At 35.0% G+C, this 12,688-nt stretch overlaps 1 protein-coding gene across 6 annotated transcripts in view; it reads right to left on the reverse strand.

Annotated features, from left to right (window-relative positions):
- Positions 1-12,688, reverse strand: part of LOC145252658 (scavenger receptor cysteine-rich domain-containing protein DMBT1-like) — a 488,297-nt gene that overhangs the window by 95,253 nt on the left and 380,356 nt on the right. For all 6 annotated transcript variants that reach the window (XM_080112426.1, XM_080112429.1, XM_080112430.1 and 3 more), the window contains one exon: positions 5,518-5,653. In XM_080112426.1, the coding sequence (XP_079968552.1) occupies positions 5,518-5,653 (136 nt within the window). The remainder of the gene's footprint in view (positions 1-5,517; positions 5,654-12,688) is intronic.

The following is a 12,688-nucleotide window of genomic DNA, read 5'->3' on the forward strand; positions in this document are numbered from 1 at the left end:
TCAATTTTTCTTGTTATTTTCGTATTTAAGTATTATCAATTTTTCTTGTTATTTTCGTATTTAAGTAATATCAATTTTTCTTGTTATTTCCGTATTTAAGTAATATCAATTTTTCTTGTTATTTTCGTATTTAAGTAATATCAATTTTTCTTGTTATTTTCGTATTTAAGTATTATCAATTTTTCTTGTTATTTCCGTATTTAAGTATTATCAATTTTTCTTGTTATTTTCGTATTTAAGTATTATTAATTTTTCTTATAAGTTATATTTCTGCTTAGCACCTCTGATAACACAAAATTGATAAAGGGACACTTGGTTCTTTTCTTCAGCAAACAAAAAATCTTTTGATAATATTATATCATGCTTTGTTTTTAATCTGGGTTAATAAAAAATATTTATGGTTGCAAAGACTGTGTTTCCAGTTACTTGCGGATATAACGATTTATATTTTTTTGTGATTTGTGCCTTCCTTCGAAAAATGGTTGTTTTGTACTATCTGTTGCATTTTTCTCCAGTAGACATTCGTTTTGCACTATTGTCTAGCATTTTTTATATTGTTGTTTATACTTTGTTTAGTAATTTCTGGTCGTGTGTAGTTGTTTAACATATAAAGGAGGATTTAAGTATTTCAAATATAATCTATAGAAGTGAAATTGTCTGTCTGTCTGTATGTATGTGTCTGTCTGTGTACATTTCCCTACGCAATAACTCTGTCAATTTTCAGTCTACAGACTCGAAATTTGATATACAGGGTATTGAGATTTGGGAAAATATTTGTAATTCATTTTCGGCCAGAAATTTGGCTGTTAAGGGGTCAAAGTTCAACGATTTTACCTTTGAGAACTCTACCAAACTCCTCTGACAATTTTGGGTCTAAACACTTGGAATTTTAGATATAGGTTCCTTGGTCATGGATCTAACTTAATAACTTGATTTATGATCTGAACATTTGAAATTTTACATAAATCAGAGATAGGGCAAGCTTTTTAATCGGTTTGGGTCGAAAATTTTTAGTTACCAATATATAAATGTATGTATGCATGTATGTATGTTTGCATGTCTGCTTAAAACTTTCAACAGAGACAACGGATTTTACCAAGATCAGTATCGTTTTTAAGTTCGACCTTTCAGACGATAAATATCGAAAAATTGGCTAAAAACATTAATTTCTTCACCCTCAACTGGGCACTTTTTTACAGGGAGGGGTCGCTTTTTTTCACCGATATTTTCGAAAGCCATCCCGTCTTTTCGATTATCTAGGCCTAATTAAAACCTACGTCACCCCGGTTTCACGGTGGTCGTAACAGCAAAGGCGTCAGTTTTTTTCCCATTCTTTTCCTCCTTCATGGTACGGGTTCGAGCCTGCCTTCCTACTACTACTTTTAAACACCCGGGCAACGCCGGGCTGAAATGCTAGTAGAGAGGAAAGTGAATAATTAACAGCTTCAAAGCATGTGGTCTGTTTTGCATTTTTGACATTCGATTTTCAATTCGAAAAAGAACTTGAATTCGTAGTTAGATTTTTTTTATAGGTGGCATTCGATATAAGGAGAACAATTATTTTAAGAAGGATGAATTGGGAAAGACAGATACTTGAATTTTTGAAAACTGAGAGAGGACATTGCAGTTAAGATTTGTTGGTGTTTCTTACGGTGTTAAAGAAGCATTCCTTTTTTTTCTTTTTCATTAGAAAATTTCAGCAAAAAGAGGAGCTTATGAGTCAGGAATTGTGAGATTAATCAAAGATGTGATATCACGCTTTAGTGGAGTTGGGTCGATGAAGAGAGTGGAATTGGTGACTAAGTTACCTAAAAGTGCGAGATCTTGCTATTTTCATTCCACTTTTTCTGCATGAAGATGCGCTTATCCTCTATCTTGAAATGAGTAATGAAGATAAGTTAGATAGAAATGAAACTAGTGACAGCATCTTTTGAAGCATATAAAAGCTAAAGCGATTCAGGTGCACTGGGCAACCAGTAGATGTTAACGCTAATACAATCAAAACATTGATGGGATTAGTAGAATAAGTCAGTTTATAACATTAATTACAGGATTCCCAGATGACGTATCTGTGGCACTACTCACATAAACAAATCCGAAATGCATGGCGAAATAATTTAAGAAGATGAAACAATTACTGCAAGTGCACAAAGAATGCATTGAGAAATAAGGTTTAAGAGTAACCATGAAGTACATTTCTGATTTAGATGTCGAGGACCTACTTAATTAAAGATTGAACAAAGCCACTTAGAACCAAAGTAATGGGCTATGACTAGAAAATTTGGGTATATTGCAAGGTATTGTCCTCAGGGGGGAAATGAACAAGAGAGAGGTTCTTCATCAGCAGCTACCAGAATGTAAGGCAGAAATAAAAGTATGTGGAATAGGAATAAATGTGGAAGTGATTATAATGGATTGACGAGATCCGCATCATAAATGGAATGGATGTAATCAATGAGATGGGAGGCATGACTGTAAAAGACGAGATGAAATTTGGAGAAATGCATTATGCAAAATCGAGGACAAAGACTTTAAAGCAGATTTAGATGGAGAGAAATAGATAATAACATGGAAGCGGAAGGGAGAGAATATAATGTAACAAAATGGAAAATATTACAAGAATTCCCTGGAGAGTAAAACTCAGAGGGATAGCAGACAGTATTCACTAACCATGAAGGAAAACATGTTATCATAGTAGTGTTTCAAGTTATAAAAAGTAAAGTTGAGCCTGTTAGAATTTTGGGAATTAAACTTTTTTATAGCATGTCATATGGAGAGTAATATAATAGACATAAAAAAGATGAGAAAGTGGAGATGATTGACAATAAGACCTGCGATTGTGGACCTTAAACCTACTTGCAGCTACAGTGGCAAAGCTACTATGGCAGTACCAGCTGTTTTTTATACAGAAATAACTTACTGCCTGACATGATTAGAATTTGGACTGACATCAAAGATAATAACAAATATTATAAAAACTGAGTAAGTAAAAAAAAAACACAAAAGAAGCCACTAATTAGTATATTTATGGCACAATGATAGATGTGACAAAGGTATCGGTAAAGGAAGTTGTGAAATATTTTAATGAATTTGGACTCATGGCAAAGCTGCCATAATCCTTGGATCAGCAGCACTGGTTTTTAAATTAATGAAAAGACAAATGGGTGAGGTGATGTTCAGAAGGTACAATGACAAATGAGTAGATGACAGTTATTCTACAGCAAATTATTAGTGCGTTATTCAGTTGCCGCATGGCTGCGACTGGCGTGTAGTCATGTGTAAAGAAGAACAAAGTGGAGTAGATTGGGAGGGCAATCTCAATGAGAAAACTATCAAAGTAATGCAAACTGATGTAGAAAAGGTGGACCCTGTTACTGAAGCTTGGCATATATATGAAATAATAATAGAAATGTTGTAGTGTGAATGAAGCAGTATTGCAACAGGTGTGGTTATGAAGATTGGGGGTTTAGCAGTAAGAGATGCAAAAAGAATGATTATAATCACATTAACATGGCCAAATTAGATGCTGTTCTGAAAGGCATCAATTTAACTATAAAGTGAGAATTGAAATAAGATCAAATTCAGCATTGATACTAAGTGGGTGAAAAAGTAGAAGAATACAGACAAAGATGAAGAAATGATTGTAAAGCAAAGATTATGAATACTTGGATAGTTAATATCCGAATTTGGATTATCAATAAAGGCAATGCTTCTGCTTTTGGAGAGAAACAAAACAAATAAATCAACAGTGATTAATTGAGAAAGTAGAGGTCCTAGTATGGTGTCTAAGAACCAGGCAACTAAAAGAGTTGCATGACATGCACCAGTTGGGAGTTGGAAGAACTTTATATTTGGTGCAGAAAGTTGATCCATTTATAAAAAGGAAGAAACTTCAGAAGATGGTCAAGAAATGTGTTCGACGCCAATCAATCAATCCTGACACAAATATATATAATCCTAAAGAAGAGAGACATCACCTAAAGAGACCATATTCTGGTACAACATGGCATTCAAGGTCGGACAGAGAGAGAGAGAGAGAGGAGAAATGCTGCATAGACCAGTTTTTAGTTATGAATGGAGGTCCTCATGTGTATCCGCAGAAATTGATGAGCAATGGCCAGAGTTTTGAGTGAAGACACCAAAGACACGTGATGCGATGGGAAAGAGGAGCACCTGTGGGATACTATGGCATATTTTGAATTTAAGGTCCATGTAAACGATGGAGATATAAATGCCCAATATACATGAATTTTTTTTTATCTAAACTAACTATATTAACATCAAAACAACTTATGATAATTCAACTCAATGATATTACATATGATTTTGAAATAGTGTATAAGATATAAAAATCTGCAAACACCAACAAAATTATTTGGTCTTCTTAATTGAATAGTTTTAAATAAATTAATATTATCTAATATAGATTTTTAATTCATATTGCCATATTTTCTTGTTAGCAATAATTTTGTTGATAGTAAAATGTCTGATGTTGCTGGAATGCTAAGAACAGATGCAACACTTTAATCTTAGCAAAACTGCAAGGAACCATAAAAAATCATGTTTATATGACTAGGCATTTTTAAATGAATGAAAGGAAAAAACTCTGATTTAATCTATTATTTTAATAGGATGGCTAGTTCTGTTGTCAGAGGAGCGTCCTCCTAGGAATTACCTCGTCCGTTTTTAAGTATATAGGGGTAATCCTCCCAGGTATTACACCCTCCTTTAGGTGGAAGGGGTAATGTATTATCTGTTTGTTGTCATGGAACCATCTTCCCAAGGAGTTCTTTCTCCTTTTTTCTAGGGATGGAGAGATATTAGTTTTAACATCTATTTTACATGCTGGCAATTGTTGGACACCATTTTGAAATTAACTTACAACTAACATAGCCAGGTCTTTCTACCATTATTATTAATATTATTTTCTTACATGTTTTCTGTTCTGTTGCTATGAGGCTATATTTGCAGACACTACTCTTTTATGTTGTCATCATATCATCCGCTTATTCATCACCTCCTCTTTTAAGGGTCAGTGTATTATATGTTCGTCCACTATGATATCATCCGTCCAGGCTAGTAAAAGTATGCGACCGCCAGAGAAAGAAATAAAATAATTAGTATATATATATATATATATATATATATATATATATATATATATATATATATGCTAAGGTAAAAATATCGCTAATAGTCCAAAATAATACAAATTCAATACATTGTTATGAACAATTATGATTTGAATAGAAGTAACTTTGATATCCAAATTTATTACAGAGCAAATTCATAATAGATGTCAATAATTTCTTCTATTGCTTAATGAATATCAGAAAAATAAACATGTTTTTATTATGCATAAATTGGTTGTGTAAGAGAAGAAGTATGTCTATTCTAATAAATTACATTTATACAAACTTGTATGTAAAGTAAATTTCTAAAGCGAAAACTCTTAGCAACTATTTCGTTATCGTCTTTATATTGAAAGTAAAAATACCAGATAATTGTGAAACTTACTTGTATCCCAGCATACGGCAGACAACACGAGCATCCCTATCATCCCATTTGTCATGGCATACTGTGCCCCATTTATTATTATAGTTGATTTCAACACGTCCACTTGCTGCAGAATTTCCTCCCACTAAGCGGATTGCTACAATCAGAAGACAAAGAAATACAAATTACAATGGACAAAACCTTTAGCTTGCAATAATAACAAAAAAAAAAAGACGCTTAAAATTTGTTTTTTATCGATCATGATCATCATCAGCTTAGTTTTAAAATCTATTTTACATGTTGGCAAATGTTTGACGCCATTTAGAAAGTGACTTCTAAACTAGCATAGTCAAGTCTTTATTACTTAGATGTTTTCCTTGATCTTCGCCTGTAAACTGACCTTGCTACCTCAATTATTCTGCATATACTCAAGAACTTTCATCGCTTTATTTCATATAGTCATACTATTGAAGTCTCCTGTTCTACACACAACTCCCTACATTGTCCAGATTTGATCTGAGATCTAAGTCTGGCTTTAAGAGTCTCATTATATTTTATCATTCTAATATAATTTCTCTCCATGCAACAGGTTTCACGTCCATATATCATTATACTGCATGCGCATTCCTGGTATACTATTTATTTATTTATTTCTCCACACACACACACACACACACACACATATATATATATATATATATATATATATATATATATATATATATATATATATATATATATATATTGGTATATTTAGTAAGCATTTTTTCATTCAAGCAAATATTATTAAATACAACGGAGACATTTTGTCTTATAATTCTTTTTTTTAATTTTTCAATTTTTCGTATTGTCTTTTTTGTTTCAAAATCAAAAATATTAATAAAGGATCCATACATGTTGCTGTTACGAGCGCTTTCGATTCGTCCACGAATCATCATCAGGTGTTAAAAATACAGGATTGCGAAAATGAGGATTAAAAATGAAAACTAAAATATATATAGTCAGTGATGAGTTAAAATAAAAGTCGATTAAGAATAAAAGTCGATTAAAAATTCGAGTGTTAAAACCAGCAAGTTCGTAGACACCATGTACGAAGTCCGTCCAACACGGACTACGCAAGACATTTCAGAACGTTACTGCTTTTTTGAAATGCAATGTCATTTATATTAGGTTGAAGAGTTCTAATGTACGACGCTTCAAGAATCTTTAATTTTTTTACATTATTTTCCCGTTGTATAATTTTTGTGTTGTCAACGAGGACCTTTCTAACATTGGAGGGGGGACAGCTATGTTCTTTTTTTAAATGTTTGTAAATCGCGCTTGTGTCGTTAAGGTGCATAGTTATTCGCCGGGACAACGTTGTTGTTGTATGCCCAATGTATGTATTATTTTTGGAGTTACATTCTCCAATAGAGCATTTAAATTTATACACTACATTGGTTTGCTCCAACGTTTTTATCGCCGGTGAAGAGTTGTTTTTAACCACAAGGTTTTGTGTTCGAAATTTCCTATAATAGATAATAAATTTAATTTTAAAATTACTGTCAACAGGCGTCAAGTATCTTTGTATAATATTTTTTATTGCATTTTCTTCGATTCTGAAATTAGGCGTCATTTGATTTTGGTAAAATATATTAATGGGGTTTGCATTGCGGTGTTGGCTAACATTATTATTCTGGTTATCGGAAGATTGTAGCATTTTTTTATTTGTTCATCTTTAATTTTTATTTTTTTCATTTTTAATCCTCATTTTCGCAATCCTGTATTTTTAACACCTGATGATGATTCGTGGACGAATCGAAAGCGCTCGTAACAGCAACATGTATGGATCCTTTATTAATATTTTTGATTTTGAAACAAAAAAGACAATACGAAAAATTGAAAAATTAAAAAAAAGAATTATAAGACAAAATGTCTCCGTTGTATTTAATAATATTTGCTTGAATATATATATATATATATATATATATATATATATATATATATATATATATATATATATATATATATATATATATATACTAGCAAAAGTACCCGTCATTGACTGGGTTCAAAAACAGCCTACAGAAAATTGATTCTGATTTATGAACGTATGATAGGTTGTAAAGAGATAACTTCGAATTTGAGGGTATTAAAACCAAAGCAAAATATGATGAAAGTAAAAATAAAATAGATAAACCTCATAATTTATTATACCATACCTGTTCACACTGAAACACTGTAAAGACAGTTGTTGTGAACACGTGTGGCAAAACAGTCGCCATGACACCTCGAAGAATCGACCGTGTGGCGGACAGCAAACATGTCACTATTGTGGATACTCTTCTACACACCCGACTTGTCCAGCCCAAGGAAAAGAATGCAAGAATTGCCACAAGAAAAATCACTTTGCGAGAGCATACAAAGCAAAGCCGGTAAGAGTAATTCGTTTCACCAATCCTACCCCGGTATCCCCTCTACGTCTAGTGATGAGTCTGTGTACTCGGTGAAATTTACACCGTCAATTAAGACACCAAAAGTTACCGCCCTTGTCAATAATTCCCCTGTAATGTTTGTGGTAGACACGGATGCTTGTGTCAATATAATTGCTGGACACATATATGATGGTTTAAAACACAAACCACGTATAAACAAAACAACGACCCGGATATTTGCGTACAGATTTAAACATGCCATACCTATCCAAGGATTTATTAATGCGAGCATAGAATTTTGTGATAAATCCTGTAGGGCTGAGATATTTGTGGTCAACAGCGACAATCCTTTACTTGGACTGCAGAACCTCTTGAGTGGTCATTCTGCTGAAGCACTGGGAATGATAACGTTTTGCATCGACATGAAAAAGGCGAATGAAGCCATTTAACGGATAAAACATTCAATGCCAACTGTAGACGACTTAATAGCAGACTTAAATGGGTGTACAGTTTTCAGCAAACTAGACCTCTCCAATGCTGATCATAAACTAGAACTGGAAAAGTCCAGCAGATATATAACGATATTTGCCACATATGCAGATTTATTTCGTTACAAGCGTCTAAGTTTTGGTGTGTATGCAGCCTCTAAACTATTTCAAAAAGCTATATCAGACCTCCTCAGAGACATCCCAGGAGTGAAAAACCTATCAGACGACATAATAATTTATGCACGTGACCAGCCATCACATGACATCAGCTTGAGGAACACCCTGAAACGTTTACAAGAAGTAGAAGCCAAGCTGAACAAAGAAAAATGCCTTTTTTCTGTACGGAAACTGACTTTCTTCGGACACATTTTCAGTGAGAATGGAGTGTCCCCTGACCCAGAGAAAATCTCTGCTATTACAAAATGCAAATCTCCAAGGAACATCAGTGAAGTCAGATCATTCTTGGGCATGACACAGTATGTGGCTCGATTTATTCCACATTATGCCATTATTAGTGAACCACTGAGACGGATCACAAAAAAAGATACTAATTGGAGATGGACAGAAGAAGAAGAAGCAGCTGCAAACAAGTTAAAGGAAGCTTTGACTGGAGCTGAGGTGATGGTGTACTTCGACCTGAAGAAAGACACCGACATCCTGGTAGATGCAAGCCCAGTTGGGTTAGGTGCAGTTCTGACACAAGATGGGAGGGTGTTATGCTATGCCAGTCGTGCCCTCACAGATGTAGAACAGCGATACTCTCAAACTGAGAGAGAGATGTTAGCCGTCATATATGCAGCTGAAAATTTTCCTCTCTATTTATATGGAGTGAGATTCAAAATCACCACCGACCATCGTTCTCTTCTAGGGATTGTGAAAAGTCTTAAACCGACAACAAGGATTGAACGCTGGCGCATTCGTCTCATGTCCTACCAGTACAACCTGGTATACCATCCCGGGAAAGATGACCAAAACCCTGCGGACTATCTGAGTCATCACCCACAACACATACCGACAATGTAGCAGAAGCCTACATAAGGTATGTAGCTCAGAATACAATACCAAAATCTTTAACTCTTGAAGAAGTCAAACAAGCCACAGAACAGGACCCCCCAGTTACAAAAGGTCATGGTTGCTGTTAAAGATGGATGATGGAATGATCCCCAACTGTCAAGTTTTTCCCCATTCAAGGATGAAATTTCAATACACAATGGTCTCATCCTTTGAGGACATCGGCTTGTAATTCCCTCAAAATTAAGGAAGAGATCAGTCGATATAGCCCACCAATCTCATCAGGGCATGGTCAAAATGAAGCAACTAATAAGGGAAAGGGTGTGGTTCCCAGGAATCGATAGACTGGTGGAGGAAGCAATATATGGATGCATTCCCTGCCAAGCCTCAGACCCAAGACACATGAGCCGCGAACCCATACACTCCTCACCACTACCAGCTGCACCATGGACTGAAATCTCAGTCGATTTTGCAGGTTCGTTCTCATCAGGTGACTATGTGTTAGTCTTAATCGACGATTACAGCCGATTCCCTAAAGTGGAGGTAATACCCTCAATATCTGCGTGTACAGTCATTCCCCGTCTAAACATGATTTTTGCTAGACAAGGATATCCGAACGTTCTAAAATCCGATAACAGTCCGCCATTTCAAGGACAAGACTTTAGAGACTTAGTGGCATAAGCAGGTTTCAAACATAGACGCATTGCACCTCTATGGCCTGAGGGAAATGGTGAAGTAGAGCGTTTTATGCGCACCCTAAAAAAATATGTTTTTGCGGCCACGGTGGAAGGCCACAACTGGAAGACCCAGTTACCACATTTCCTAAGGCAATATAGAGCCCCCCCCATACCACCACAAAAATATCTCCATTTGAAGCTTGTACAGGCCGAAAAATGAACATTGGCATACCAAACCAGTAACAGGACCGATGCATGAAAAAATAAAATAAAATGACTCCAAAGGAAAGGAGAAGATGAAGGGGTATGCCGATAGAAAGACAAAAACAACAGCTCTCAGCCTGGGTGATAAGGTCTTGATCAGACAGAAGAGGCAAAACAAACTGTCACCACCATACATTCCTAAACCATATACCGTTACAAAAATGAAGGGAAGTATGATAACGGTTCAGAGAGGAAATCACCAAGTGACTAGAAACTCTTCTTTGCTAAAACGCATAACACTTAGGGATGAAAACCCTGACTCTGAAGGTGAGTAACCTGGAAACGCCCAAAACACAAATAGCTGACCAGTTACCGAGACGAAATTCATCTTGGAAAAGACTACCCCCAGCCAGACTCAAAGACTTCATAATGTAAGTTAAAAAAATAAATTAAAAAAATAATAAAATAAATAAAAAAGTTTTTAAAATAGTAAAAAAGTAAAATAAGACAGGTCGTCCCACTAAGATGGAAAGGGATGTGATGTCCACAAATAAAGGGACATAACCCTAAGAGTAATCTACCCTTAGGCATGTGTGCTCTCTAATAAAGTAAGCTCGGGTGGCAGTTCTTTGGCGACCGGACTGTTGTCAACACCTATGTCTGCGTTGTCTTTCTTTCATGCTGTTTGATTCCCACCAGACGGGAGCCCCCAACATTATACATATAGAAACCTATAATTGCAATACACATACATAAGTATACATATACCCACATTATCATTGGTATGTTTCCAAGAATAGATATTATACAATCTTTCCTTATAAACATATGTAAAGATGTGTGCGTATGTACATGTATGTATGTATATGCATCTGTATATTTATTTTCTTACCAGTTTGTTCAAGTTGGGAATGAGGCATCTGATCAGATGTCAGATATTCACCCGCTAACTCATATATTCCAACTGAGAAATCATTGTAAGATTCTAATCGTCCCTTTATTGCAATTGTTTGAATCTCTTTTGCACTTGGTTCACCGGGTATATTTATGAAGTTGTTTTTGAAATTCTTTTTCATGAGTTCAGTTGCTCCTATAATTGCTAATATTCCAGTTTCTTTTTATGTCGTACACAAGACGGTATTACCTTATCTTTTCCTTCTGTTTTTCTCAGCATCATTACAGACACTAACTTTTGCTAAGGTTGTTATTTTTCTTTTTTGTCCCATATCACTATGTCAGGTTTAATAGCTCCATACCTGGCTGTAGGAATTGCATAATCATAGTGGATGGTGTGTGACTTATTTCCAACTGTTTTTTCTGATAAACATGTTCCCATGACTTGCTGTAGCATTCGATATTCAACTTTTTACAGATCATCATTGGGTCGCATTGTATAGCAGCCATCCCCCAGTAGAATCTAAAAGCTGCGTGTCAGGTGGCTTACACTAACTACTTTTGTGTGGCAGAATATGCACTTGTAGACATTGTCTAGATTACTCATCTTTTTAAAAGCATTGGTCATCAAGCGTTGATCTTGGCCAGCCATTATAATCTTCTCTTGTTCATAGTGGAGCGATCTTCTTTTTAGCCAGTCTGTAGAACCTTCCTTATCTATATAGTCCTGAATGAATTCACCCAGAAAATACTTGGCATGCTGTTGGCCCATTCTTTCATATTTTTGAAATGAAAGTACTTGGTGTATTTTTGGCGACTCTTTTGGGCTATTTCCATAGCAGATTTGTTTTCTGATTCTGTCTCATGTCTTGTCTGAAATGTTTAGTCAGTTTGGTGATGGAGTTTGTTCTACTGGTTCTTGTTTCATGATAGTGATCTACCATTTTGACGTTAAGATTTTGGGAGCTCATAAGATATTGCCCAGAGTTCATGATAGTGTCATGATAGTGTTATGATACTAAAAGTCAATCCCTGAGAAACCCATACCTGAGCATAACATAGGGAGATGTTAGTTTCTGTATTTAACATTTTCTTTGTTTGGGTGTCTAGTCTGTTTATGGCGATTTGTGGTTAGTTGACAAAGTAAAAGCTGTATGTAATCACAAGCATGGTTATTGACCCCTTAGCAGCTATTTTTACTGGCTGAAACCCATAAAAGAATGGTCCACAAAAAATGCAATCATTTGCTCTACTTCGCGTCACTCAATGACTTTTCGTCTTAGAGGAGATGCATTTTGAAAAAAATAGAGACAGATAGACACATAGATACACAGACATAGTGAGTTTTATAAATTAGACTAGTGGGGAGCAAGGGCATTCGACTTTGTCTGGTCGTAAAATACGCTTAACTATGATATTTTAATTTGTCTAGATTTTGAATATATAATTATAGAGTCGTGATTTCAAAAAAAAGAAAAGAAAAAGTATTGGAGTTCCATCAGCT

The sequence above is a fragment of the Euprymna scolopes genome, chromosome 29 (assembly GCF_053919585.1).
Source record: "Euprymna scolopes isolate OS-2025 chromosome 29, ASM5391958v1, whole genome shotgun sequence".
Classification (NCBI taxonomy): Eukaryota; Metazoa; Mollusca; class Cephalopoda; order Sepiida; family Sepiolidae; genus Euprymna; species Euprymna scolopes.